The sequence below is a fragment of the Mustela putorius genome, unplaced genomic scaffold (assembly GCF_011764305.1).
Source record: "Mustela putorius furo isolate JIRA1106 unplaced genomic scaffold, ASM1176430v1.1 tig00000487_pilon_pilon_pilon, whole genome shotgun sequence".
NCBI lineage: Eukaryota > Metazoa > Chordata > Mammalia > Carnivora > Mustelidae > Mustela > Mustela putorius.
The window spans coordinates 200,379-213,292 of NW_025421399.1; the positions used below are offsets into that span (position 1 = coordinate 200,379).

Genomic DNA, 12,914 nt, shown 5'->3' on the forward strand with positions numbered 1-12,914 from the left:
CGGAATTTGGTGGACTTGACACAGAATGAAGTTAAAAAATCCTTCGTGTAGTCAACCATAGTGGTGAATTTTGATACACAGAAGCCCATCCGTGTAATCCCCGCACCTGTCGGGATAGAACATTTCCATTATACTGGACGGGCCCCACCTGCCCTTTAGTAACGTCCTCTCAGTCACCGAGGTGATTGCTGTTTCAGTAGGTTTTCTTTTACCATGGATCTCTTTTGATCTGGAACATCAAACAGACACTACATCTAGGTCTAGTGTGCATGCTTGTGTGTGTGTGTGTGTGTGTGTGTGTGTGTGTGTGTGTGTACATACTCTTCATATAGTCTGCAGAATTTCTCTTTGGTTGGGCACCATTGACTTGGCTTCTGCCTGTAAGAATCTCTGATGTTGATGCACATGTATCACTAGTTCAGTCAGTGCCATCCTAGTGACGTTCCAAGACTCCTTTGAAGTCATAGCTTTAAATTTCATGGTAGGGTGGCCATCCAATCCTAAAGGTAAGCTTTCATTTTAAATCTTAAATAGAGTATGGGTTTCAGTTCACCCTAAATTTTTAAACAATTCTTTCATCCGATGGAAAATGCATAGGACAGAAAAATATGTGACCTATAAGAGCAAAAGATACAAAACAGTTATGGAGCAAATATTTGGATAGCCAAAGCTTGAGTCACGGAATAGAACTTTGTTGCCACCAAGAAGGCTCTTGATATGTCCTTTGTTGACCAGAGTTTTTTTTTTTCGATGCTACAGATGATTACCGTGCTGATTCTTCAAGTAACGTTTTCATTCATTTTCCTTATGGTTTAATGAGGTAGGTATGCACACCTAAAGAGCATAGTTTGATTTTCATATGTTTCTGATTTTTAAACAGAGAATTCTGATTTGATTTTTTTTCACTCAGTATTATGGAAGACTTCTGGTAGGCAGACTCCATGAAGGCCTTCAAGAGGCTATCCACCGCTTGGTGTTCACGGTCTCCTGTATTTCTCTCCCGTCAAGTAACGTGCTTCTAAACCATGGCAGATGGCACCATCAAGGGGCTTAGTTACCAAGGACTGTGACTTTCATCTCAAAGCCAACCCTTTCTTTGTCTCTGTCTCTCTCTCTCTCTCTCTGGCCTTGATGAAGCTGGTACAATGTGAGAGAGATCCTTGCAGCAGAGAACTGAGCACGGTCTCCATTCACCATCCAGCAAGGTAGCAAGGTCCCCACTCTAGCGGCCCTCAAGGAACTGAATCCCGCCAGTGAGCATGTAAGTGAAGTGAGAAGTGTCTTCTTCCCCAGTGGGGCCCTCACCTGAGACCCCAGTGCCAGGCAGCACCTTGCGTGCAGCCCTGGGAAACCCTGTGAAATGGAGGGTCTAGGTGGGCCGTCCCTCCCGAGATATCAGAGCGTCAGAAACCGAGATCATAAATGAGTGTCACTTGAAACAGCTAAATTTTGCGGTAATACTGTGTAAGAATGGATAGCCAGAACAAATTCATCTAGGACGACTGCACACACAGGTGAGAAAGGAGGAATTACAAAAGTGCAGAGAAGGGGCGCCTGGGAGGCTCAGCGAATTAAGCCTCTGTCTTGGGCTCAGGTCACGATCTCGGGGTCCTGGGATCGAGCCCTGCATTGGGCTCTCTGCTCAGCAGGGAGCCTACTTCCCTCTCTCTCTGCCTGGTTCTCTGCCTACTTGTGATCCCTCTCTGTCTCTCTGTCTCTGTCTCTGTCTAAAAAATAAATAAATGAATAAATAAATAATCCAAAAAAAAAAAAATGAAGAACCATGCAGAGAATGAGAAGTGCTAAAACTGAGGTAGTCCTAAAGCCAGAAAGTCCAATGGCCTCGATTCCCTAGGAGAGGTCTGGGGGCACTCTGTTTACGAAGAAATCCAGGAGTCATCAAGTATCGGTGTCAGCAGGTCACTGAGGTAATACTGCCTATTCTCTGAAGGGAGAGGTTGTGCTGGGATTGCTGCTGGGACCAGGAATATGCTCCCTTGGAATAATATCCAAGGGTTATTATCCCAGGATAATATCCCTGAATGGCCGAGTCCAGATGGCAGCATTGAACTCGAGGAAGTAATGTGTGTATTATTATGTGGTGGCCCACCAGAGTGGAATGCCAAGGGTCAGAATGATGTGAAACCCTCAGGGGCCTAACGATATGGATCATCGGGCATGGTGTCCTTCATAATAGGATATAGGCAGCCAGGGGCTGGGGAGGTGGACGTGGCTCCTGGGGGGCTCAGTCGGTTCAGCTTCTGCCTTTGGCTCAGGTCATGGTCCTAGAGGGTTGGGATGGAGTCCTGCGTCGGGCTCCCTGCTCAGTTGAGAGTCTGCTTCTCCATCAGCCCGTCACCCTGACTGAGCTTGGTCTCTCTCCATCTCTGTCTCTGTCTCTGTCTCTCTTTCTCCCCCTGGAACAGTCAAACAAGGATATAGGTAGCCAAATACGGTGCACCTTTGTGTGTGTGCACACCACACACACACACACACACACACACACACACACACTCAGAGGCGTGTGTGTGTGTGTGTGTGTGTCTTTAAAAGAGCTTAAGAATAAAAGAACAAAGGCCGAGGTCCTTGATCCCAATGGAAGGTCATGATCCCTGACACAGTTTGAAGACCTCAGGCTGTCCTCAGACCTATTAACCCATCAACAGAGAGCCCAGTTTTTCTGGGTGGAGGACCCCAGGAAGTGTCTATCATAGAATTTCCTTAGTCCTTGCCCAAGAATCTGTAGCCATTGACCCCTGGGAATCTGGAATACTCATATGTTGGCAGGCTGTTGGACATGGGATCTGTGTTGAACTGGACTGCAGGATATCCAGAACCTTTCATGGCCCTGTATGAATACATGGATCTAGAGGTTAGAGTGCAAGGAGAAGTTTCCACATCTTCTTCATCGCGGTGATCCATTTGGGGGGAATTTGTGCCTCCTTCTCCTCTAATTGTAGGCTGTGTGCATCTAGGGGTCGTGTGTCCAAAGGAGGAAAGCTAGCTTGAGGGGAACGCGGTCAAATGTGATTGGTATGAAAACTCTGGCTGGCACCTTATCCCTCTGGGTTTCTAGTGTCGGGAAATCAGAAGAGAGCTCTGGGAGCCATTAGGAAGGTGTTTAGCATTGGGCTGATCTACAGGAGCATTCTTGGTATTCCTATTCCCAGGATCAACCGACGATGAGCAAGTAGTGTAGCCTGAAGGGGATGTAGGAATCATGGGCTCAGCACTCTCAGGGATGGGGTTGGAGGTCAGAGCCCCCAGGCAATTCAGCTCAAGGAGCAGAGGAGCCACCCTCTAACTCCCTGTCTTGTAAGTTTTTCTAGAAGTGGTGGCAGACCCCATGGAGCAGGGTTAATGAGAGCAATCCATAGACATGAGCAGAGGCAGGGGTAGATATGGATATTCATTCGGGCATCTTTTGCCTTAAATGCCCTGATCCACACGCTAGTGCAGAGTATGGGCTACGCATGGCTCACACTGTTTGCGCACACTGCTGTGCAGGGAATTGTGTCAGCCTACGGGTGGACCACAGCTGGACGTCTGGCCCCTCCCTTCTTTCTATGCACCAGGGGTTGTCCACGGCTAGTGATAAGTGATGTAGGAGTACATAGGCTCAGCCCCCTTGCCTCTAAGAGGAGCAGTCCGCTTCCCCAGTCCACACCCCTCATTGTGGGGTCGGAACATGGGGGTGGAATTGGACGGAAACCACCTTTTGCATTCGTTCCTTTTAGACACCTAATATATCTCCCTCCGTTTCTTCTTCTTCTTCTTTCTTCTTTCTTCTTTCTTCTTCTTCTTCTTCTTCTTTTTTCTCTTTTTAAATGATTTTATTTACTTTTTGGAGGGAGAAACAGTGAGAGAGAGAGAGCATGAGAGGCGAGAAGTTCAGAGGGAGAGGCAGACTTCCCATGGAGCTGGGAGCCCGATGCGGCAGTCGATTCCGGGACTCCGGGACCATGACCTGAGCCGAAGACAGTTGCTTAGCCAACTGAGCCACCCAGGTGCCCTCTCCCTCTGTTTCTTACGCATTTCTCCCGATAGCTCTCCCTTGCACATCGTGTTTTAGTCTCTGGTTTTTTGAGTGCGGTGTAAGCATCACAGATGGGCACAGTTCCCCTCAAGCAGGCCTCCTCTAGGGAGACAGCTCCTAATATGATGGTCTGAGTTCCTCATGGGAGAGTGTCCTGTCCCTCAGGGGCGGAGAATGTTACTTTAGGAATTGGAGACTAATAGTCTAAGACCAAGTGTGCAAGTACTGTAGGAAGAAACAGCATATAGTGAAAAGATTAAGTGCTTCAGTGGAGATTCATGCTCGGGGTGGCCTGCCACCACGGTCACCGAGCCTGTTGTATGGAGATGTTTTGAAGGTCCTGATCCTGAGCTCCGGAAGGAAGGCTGGCGTTAGGGTGATGTCCGGAGCAGACTCCAACAACAGAGGTCTGAGAGCAAGTAGTTTGTTTGGGAGGTGATCTCAAGAAGTGCCGTAGGGAACGTGAAGAGATGGAAGCCAATCCAGAATGATTTCCAGAGCAGGTAAGCCCTGTAGGTAGCTGAGGTGCAGTCCTGGCTGAGGCCCCCGGGTCTCACACCCCCCACTCGAGCGGATAGGGGCTAAAGGGGCTAGAGCACTTCATCCACCAAGTGCTGCCCACTGGTTGAGGACTTCTCCTCGAGACTTCCTCTCCCTAGCTGTGGCCTGCCTGCCAAGAATTTCCTCCCTCATCTAGGCAAAGGGCTCAGCAGAGAGCAGCGGGGGCTTGCTATAAACCACCAGTGTCGATGTCAGCATGGAGAGTGCTGAGGGGATAGAGGTGGAGATCCTGAAGTCGTCTGCGGTGGACTCCCCTTTCTGCAGGGAGCACCAGAAATGCATCCGACCTGCTAAGGATAACAGTTCACGAGGGAAAAATAATGAGACACAAGGCCCTTTGATCTGTATGCCCGGAGACGTTCAGGTTTATTTGAGGTATAGGAGCATCTCTGTATGAGGAGACCTGGCAGGAAAGAAGAGTGTGCTTGGGATGACACGCTGGCTGAGAGATTTCAGGGAAAATGCAAGGTCCGTATTCCCTTGGGAGGGAGCTAGTAAGAAGGAGGTGGGGAGGAGGGTGTTGTTGGTGGGGGAGTACATTTGGAGGCCACGTAGGTTGAAAGGGCGGCCGGAACTGAGGTTTGACAGTTGGCCTGTCACGATTCCGCGCTCAGTGGGACTAGCTGAGGAAGATTGGTTGCTGAAAGACAGCGGGGTGCCGGCCAGGATCCTCAGCAGCAGAAGCCACTAGAGCAGGTTGGGGAGCAGCAGGTGGTCTAGCAACAGCTGGGGCGGCAGCAGCTGGACACACAGCAGCTGGGGCGGCAGCAGGTGGTCCTGCAGCAGGTGGTCTGGCAGCAGCTGGGGCGGCAGCAGGACTCCTCGCCACAGCCCTGGTCAGAGCAGACGGAGCCACAACAGGAGTTGACCATGGTGTCAGAGGCTGGAGGTTCTGGGTGGGTTTCCAGGAAAGCGAAGGTCTTGAGTGTGGAAGTGTCTGTCCTCGTGCCGTGGCCTCTATATACTGCCCAAACCGGGTGATTTGTCAACACGTCTTCCTTGTTGTTGTTTACCCATTATTTAAGTAATTATCAGAGGCACAGCAGTGTTTGCCTATGTAATGGTTTGAGCTCGTGGGACACAAATTTTCTTTTCTAGATGGGATCAATTCTGTCAGGTCTGCTTTTCCTCCTGACTCACACCACTGGCATCTTCTGGACCACTGTCTTCTCCTCTTCCTCTGCAGAGGGCTGTTACCTGATAGGTGGCATTTGCAATTACATTCTTCCTCTCCCCTCGTGTAACCCCTAGCAGGATGGGATCGGGGCCAACCTATCTCTGGTCGTGCATTTCTTCCCATGGTCAGTGGGGAGGAAATTCCATGTGCATAGGGTGGCATGTGGGAAGGGGCATGAGACAGGAGGAAAAGGCCCTGTAGTATGGGTCACTGTTGAGCAATGAGGAAGGGGACAGCTGTCTATGTGTGTGTGACGTTGTTGACCTCTGCCACGGGAATGGGTTTTCTGGGGGGTCTTTCTGTCTTTGGGTCACGTTGTCTACCCTAAAGCCGTGGCAGGCCACTATCTGAATGGTTCCCGCCCCTGCCCTGATTCGTAGTTCCGGAAGCGTTAAGTTTGCGGTCACATATCTTTGTGTTGCCTTTCTCTGGATGGTCTTTAGATTCTGAAAGACGTCGCCTCATCTTCATTCTTAAGTCGTTCGTATTTAAGAATACTCTTCAACAGAACGGAAAGGAAATGTAGCAAAATACGAGTGTGCCTCTCCTCAGAATTTATTCCCAGACCTGGGAAAGGTACAGCACATTTTGTGTGTGTGTGGGGGGGTGGGTAGGGTAGGGGTGGGGGGGGGGGTGTCCACTGGAAATCGGAATGGATGTTAGCCAAGGTAACTTTGTTCAGTTACTGTTTCGCCTGCTCTACTTAGCGATAGTCCAACGTTGGGATGCGGCAGTCATCCGAAGGGCCTGTTAAATATGTCGGGACACATCCTCCAGGTTCTGATTACATGGGGAGCCTGAGGTTTGGCATTTCTGACAAGTACCCAGATGACGTTGATGTTGAAGTCCCAGGGACCATCCTTAGAGACGTACTCCTCTATTCTGTTCGTTCGTGCGTTGAGCAAGTGCCTCTGTCAGGTACCTCACCACTGCTTTTCGATTATAGGAGGAAGCACCCCCCACCGCCCACACACACAACTGCAACATGCCATGCAAAGATCCAGAAGAGCCCATAGTAGTGTCATTTAACTAAGTTGAAGGCCAAGTGGCCAAGATGACAATTTGTTAAGGACAGAGATTTATTCACAAAGAAATAATGCCGTCACTCTTTCTTTTTGCCTTTTATGATTGATTTTTTCGGAATTTGGTGGACTTGACACAGAATGAAGTTAAAAAATCCTTCGTGTAGTCAACCATAGTGGTGAATTTTGATACACAGAAGCCCATCCGTGTAATCCCCGCACCTGTCGGGATAGAACATTTCCATTATACTGGACGGGCCCCACCTGCCCTTTAGTAACGTCCTCTCAGTCACCGAGGTGATTGCTGTTTCAGTAGGTTTTCTTTTACCATGGATCTCTTTTGATCTGGAACATCAAACAGACACTACATCTAGGTCTAGTGTGCATGCTTGTGTGTGTGTGTGTGTGTGTGTGTGTGTGTGTGTGTACATACTCTTCATATAGTCTGCAGAATTTCTCTTTGGTTGGGCACCATTGACTTGGCTTCTGCCTGTAAGAATCTCTGATGTTGATGCACATGTATCACTAGTTCAGTCAGTGCCATCCTAGTGACGTTCCAAGACTCCTTTGAAGTCATAGCTTTAAATTCATCATGTTTAGGGTGGCCATCCAATCCTAAAGGTAAGCTTTCATTTTAAATCTTAAATAGAGTATGGGTTTCAGTTCACCCTAAATTTTTAAACAATTCTTTCATCCGATGGAAAATGCATAGGACAGAAAAATATGTGACCTATAAGAGCAAAAGATACAAAACAGTTATGGAGCAAATATTTGGATAGCCAAAGCTTGAGTCACGGAATAGAACTTTGTTGCCACCAAGAAGGCTCTTGATATGTCCTTTGTTGACCAGAGTCGTTTTTTCGATGCTACAGATGATTACCGTGCTGATTCTTCAAGTAACGTTTTCATTCATTTTCCTTATGGTTTAATGAGGTAGGTATGCACACCTAAAGAGCATAGTTTGATTTTCATATGTTTCTGATTTTTAAACAGAGAATTCTGATTTGATTTTTTTTCACTCAGTATTATGGAAGACTTCTGGTAGGCAGACTCCATGAAGGCCTTCAAGAGGCTATCCACCGCTTGGTGTTCACGGTCTCCTGTATTTTTCTCTCCCGTCAAGTAACGTGCTTCTAAACCATGGCAGATGGCACCATCAAGGGGCTTAGTTACCAAGGACTGTGACTTTCATCTCAAAGCCAACCTTTTTCTTTGTCTCTGTCTCTCTCTCTCTCTCTGGCCTTGATGAAGCTGGTACAATGTGAGAGAGATCCTTGCAGCAGAGAACTGAGCACGGTCTCCATTCACCATCCAGCAAGGTAGCAAGGTCCCCACTCTAGCGGCCCTCAAGGAACTGAATCCCGCCAGTGAGCATGTAAGTGAAGTGAGAAGTGTCTTCTTCCCCAGTGGGGCCCTCACCTGAGACCCCAGTGCCAGGCAGCACCTTGCGTGCAGCCCTGGGAAACCCTGTGAAATGGAGGGTCTAGGTGGGCCGTCCCTCCCGAGATATCAGAGCGTCAGAAACCGAGATCATAAATGAGTGTCACTTGAAACAGCTAAATTTTGCGGTAATACTGTGTAAGAATGGATAGCCAGAACAAATTCATCTAGGACGACTGCACACACAGGTGAGAAAGGAGGAATTACAAAAGTGCAGAGAAGGGGCGCCTGGGAGGCTCAGCGAATTAAGCCTCTGTCTTGGGCTCAGGTCACGATCTCGGGGTCCTGGGATCGAGCCCTGCATTGGGCTCTCTGCTCAGCAGGGAGCCTACTTCCCTCTCTCTCTGCCTGGTTCTCTGCCTACTTGTGATCCCTCTCTGTCTCTCTGTCTCTGTCTCTGTCTAAAAAATAAATAAATGAATAAATAAATAATCCAAAAAAAAAAAAAAATGAAGAACCATGCAGAGAATGAGAAGTGCTAAAACTGAGGTAGTCCTAAAGCCAGAAAGTCCAATGGCCTCGATTCCCTAGGAGAGGTCTGGGGGCACTCTGTTTACGAAGAAATCCAGGAGTCATCAAGTATCGGTGTCAGCAGGTCACTGAGGTAATACTGCCTATTCTCTGAAGGGAGAGGTTGTGCTGGGATTGCTGCTGGGACCAGGAATATGCTCCCTTGGAATAATATCCAAGGGTTATTATCCCAGGATAATATCCCTGAATGGCCGAGTCCAGATGGCAGCATTGAACTCGAGGAAGTAATGTGTGTATTATTATGTGGTGGCCCACCAGAGTGGAATGCCAAGGGTCAGAATGATGTGAAACCCTCAGGGGCCTAACGATATGGATCATCGGGCATGGTGTCCTTCATAATAGGATATAGGCAGCCAGGGGCTGGGGAGGTGGACGTGGCTCCTGGGGGGCTCAGTCGGTTCAGCTTCTGCCTTTGGCTCAGGTCATGGTCCTAGAGGGTTGGGATGGAGTCCTGCGTCGGGCTCCCTGCTCAGTTGAGAGTCTGCTTCTCCATCAGCCCGTCACCCTGACTGAGCTTGGTCTCTCTCCATCTCTGTCTCTGTCTCTGTCTCTCTTTCTCCCCCTGGAACAGTCAAACAAGGATATAGGTAGCCAAATACGGTGCACCTTTGTGTGTGTGCACACACATACAACACACACACACACACACACACACACACTCAGAGGCGTGTGTGTGTGTGTGTGTGTCTTTAAAAGAGCTTAAGAATAAAAGAACAAAGGCCGAGGTCCTTGATCCCAATGGAAGGTCATGATCCCTGACACAGTTTGAAGACCTCAGGCTGTCCTCAGACCTATTAACCCATCAACAGAGAGCCCAGTTTTTCTGGGTGGAGGACCCCAGGAAGTGTCTATCATAGAATTTCCTTAGTCCTTGCCCAAGAATCTGTAGCCATTGACCCCTGGGAATCTGGAATACTCATATGTTGGCAGGCTGTTGGACATGGGATCTGTGTTGAACTGGACTGCAGGATATCCAGAACCTTTCATGGCCCTGTATGAATACATGGATCTAGAGGTTAGAGTGCAAGGAGAAGTTTCCACATCTTCTTCATCGCAGTGATCCATTTGGGGGAATTTGTGCCTCCTTCTCCTCTAATTGTAGGCTGTGTGCATCTAGGGGTCGTGTGTCCAAAGGAGGAAAGCTAGCTTGAGGGGAACGCGGTCAAATGTGATTGGTATGAAAACTCTGGCTGGCACCTTATCCCTCTGGGTTTCTAGTGTCGGGAAATCAGAAGAGAGCTCTGGGAGCCATTAGGAAGGTGTTTAGCATTGGGCTGATCTACAGGAGCATTCTTGGTATTCCTATTCCCAGGATCAACCGACGATGAGCAAGTAGTGTAGCCTGAAGGGGATGTAGGAATCATGGGCTCAGCACTCTCAGGGATGGGGTTGGAGGTCAGAGCCCCCAGGCAATTCAGCTCAAGGAGCAGAGGAGCCACCCTCTAACTCCCTGTCTTGTAAGTTTTTCTAGAAGTGGTGGCAGACCCCATGGAGCAGGGTTAATGAGAGCAATCCATAGACATGAGCAGAGGCAGGGGTAGATATGGATATTCATTCGGGCATCTTTTGCCTTAAATGCCCTGATCCACACGCTAGTGCAGAGTATGGGCTACGCATGGCTCACACTGTTTGCGCACACTGCTGTGCAGGGAATTGTGTCAGCCTACGGGTGGACCACAGCTGGACGTCTGGCCCCTCCCTTCTTTCTATGCACCAGGGGTTGTCCACGGCTAGTGATAAGTGATGTAGGAGTACATAGGCTCAGCCCCCTTGCCTCTAAGAGGAGCAGTCCGCTTCCCCAGTCCACACCCCTCATTGTGGGGTCGGAACATGGGGGTGGAATTGGACGGAAACCACCTTTTGCATTCGTTCCTTTTAGACACCTAATATATATCTCCCTCCGTTCTTCTTCTTCTTCTTCTTTTTCCTTCTTTCTTCTTTCTTCTTCTTCTTCTTCTTCTTCTTTTTTCTCTTTTTAAATGATTTTATTTACTTTTTGGAGGGAGAAACAGTGAGAGAGAGAGAGCATGAGAGGCGAGAAGTTCAGAGGGAGAGGCAGACTTCCCATGGAGCTGGGAGCCCGATGCGGCAGTCGATTCCGGGACTCCGGGACCATGACCTGAGCCGAAGACAGTTGCTTAGCCAACTGAGCCACCCAGGTGCCCTCTCCCTCTGTTTCTTACGCATTTCTCCCGATAGCTCTCCCTTGCACATCGTGTTTTAGTCTCTGGTTTTTTGAGTGCGGTGTAAGCATCACAGATGGGCACAGTTCCCCTCAAGCAGGCCTCCTCTAGGGAGACAGCTCCTAATATGATGGTCTGAGTTCCTCATGGGAGAGTGTCCTGTCCCTCAGGGGCGGAGAATGTTACTTTAGGAATTGGAGACTAATAGTCTAAGACCAAGTGTGCAAGTACTGTAGGAAGAAACAGCATATAGTGAAAAGATTAAGTGCTTCAGTGGAGATTCATGCTCGGGGGGTGGCCTGCCACCACGGTCACCGAGCCTGTTGTATGGAGATGTTTTGAAGGTCCTGATCCTGAGCTCCGGAAGGAAGGCTGGCGTTAGGGTGATGTCCGGAGCAGACTCCAACAACAGAGGTCTGAGAGCAAGTAGTTTGTTTGGGAGGTGATCTCAAGAAGTGCCGTAGGGAACGTGAAGAGATGGAAGCCAATCCAGAATGATTTCCAGAGCAGGTAAGCCCTGTAGGTAGCTGAGGTGCAGTCCTGGCTGAGGCCCCCGGTCTCACACCCCCCACTCGAGCGGATAGGGGCTAAAGGGGCTAGAGCACTTCATCCACCAAGTGCTGCCCACTGGTTGAGGACTTCTCCTCGAGACTTCCTCTCCCTAGCTGTGGCCTGCCTGCCAAGAATTTCCTCCCTCATCTAGGCAAAGGGCTCAGCAGAGAGCAGCGGGGGCTTGCTATAAACCACCAGTGTCGATGTCAGCATGGAGAGTGCTGAGGGGATAGAGGTGGAGATCCTGAAGTCGTCTGCGGTGGACTCCCCTTTCTGCAGGGAGCACCAGAAATGCATCCGACCTGCTAAGGATAACAGTTCACGAGGGAAAAATAATGAGACACAAGGCCCTTTGATCTGTATGCCCGGAGACGTTCAGGTTTATTTGAGGTATAGGAGCATCTCTGTATGAGGAGACCTGGCAGGAAAGAAGAGTGTGCTTGGGATGACACGCTGGCTGAGAGATTTCAGGGAAAATGCAAGGTCCGTATTCCCTTGGGAGGGAGCTAGTAAGAAGGAGGTGGGGAGGAGGGTGTTGTTGGTGGGGGAGTACATTTGGAGGCCACGTAGGTTGAAAGGGCGGCCGGAACTGAGGTTTGACAGTTGGCCTGTCACGATTCCGCGCTCAGTGGGACTAGCTGAGGAAGATTGGTTGCTGAAAGACAGCGGGGGTGCCGGCCAGGATCCTCAGCAGCAGAAGCCACTAGAGCAGGTTGGGGAGCAGCAGGTGGTCTAGCAACAGCTGGGGCGGCAGCAGCTGGACACACAGCAGCTGGGGCGGCAGCAGGTGGTCCTGCAGCAGGTGGTCTGGCAGCAGGTGGGTGGGGCGGCAGCAGCTGGAGCCACAGCAGCTGGGCCTGCAGCAGCTGGAACCGCAGCAGGAGGGGCGGCAGCAGCTGGACACACAGCAGCTGGGGCGGCAGCAGGTGGTCCTGCAGCAGGTGGTCTGGCAGCAGGTGGGGCGGCAGCAGCTAGAGGTGCAGCAGCTGGGCCTGCAGCAGCTGGAGCCACAGCAGGAGGGGCGGCAGCAGCTAGAGATGCAGCAGCTGGGCCTGCAGCAGCTGGAGCCACAGCAGCTGGAGCCACAGCAGGAGGGGCGGCAGCAGCTGGACACACAGCAGCTGGGACGGCAGCAGGTGGTCCTGCAGCAGGTGGTCTGGCAGCAGGTGGGGCGGCAGCAGCTAGAGGTGCAGCAGCTGGGCCTGCAGCAGCTGGAGCCACAGCAGGAGGGCTGGCAGCAGCTGGACACACAGCAGCTGGGGCGGCAGCAGGTGGTCCTGCAGCAGGTGGTCTGGCAGCAGCTGGGGCGGCAGCAGGACTCCTCGCCACAGCCCTGGTCAGAGCAGACGGAGCCACAACAGGAGTTGACCATGGTGTCAGAGGCTGGAGGTTCTGGGTGGGTTTCCAGGAAA

At 50.4% G+C, this 12,914-nt stretch overlaps 1 protein-coding gene across 6 annotated transcripts; it reads right to left on the bottom strand.

Moving 5' to 3' along the window:
* Positions 1-4,944: 4,944 nt before the first annotated feature.
* On the bottom strand, positions 4,945-12,914 carry LOC123392270 (keratin-associated protein 4-2-like). 6 transcript variants are annotated; one of them, XM_045080677.1, is made up of 4 exons: positions 12,750-12,914; positions 12,349-12,698; positions 9,528-9,540; positions 4,945-5,398 (listed from the first exon to the last, which is right to left on the bottom strand). In XM_045080677.1, the coding sequence occupies exons 1-4, from the start codon at positions 12,872-12,874 to the stop codon at positions 5,314-5,316; spliced, it is 573 nt and encodes a 190-aa protein (XP_044936612.1). In that variant the 5' UTR covers positions 12,875-12,914; the 3' UTR covers positions 4,945-5,313. The 6 variants fall into 6 exon arrangements, with proteins under 6 accessions (XP_044936612.1, XP_044936611.1, XP_044936613.1 ...); XM_045080676.1 differs by lacking the exon at positions 9,528-9,540 and adding an exon at positions 7,156-7,160 and having other exon boundaries at positions 4,945-5,415; positions 12,376-12,914; XM_045080678.1 differs by lacking the exons at positions 4,945-5,398; positions 9,528-9,540 and adding an exon at positions 12,186-12,338 and having other exon boundaries at positions 12,376-12,698.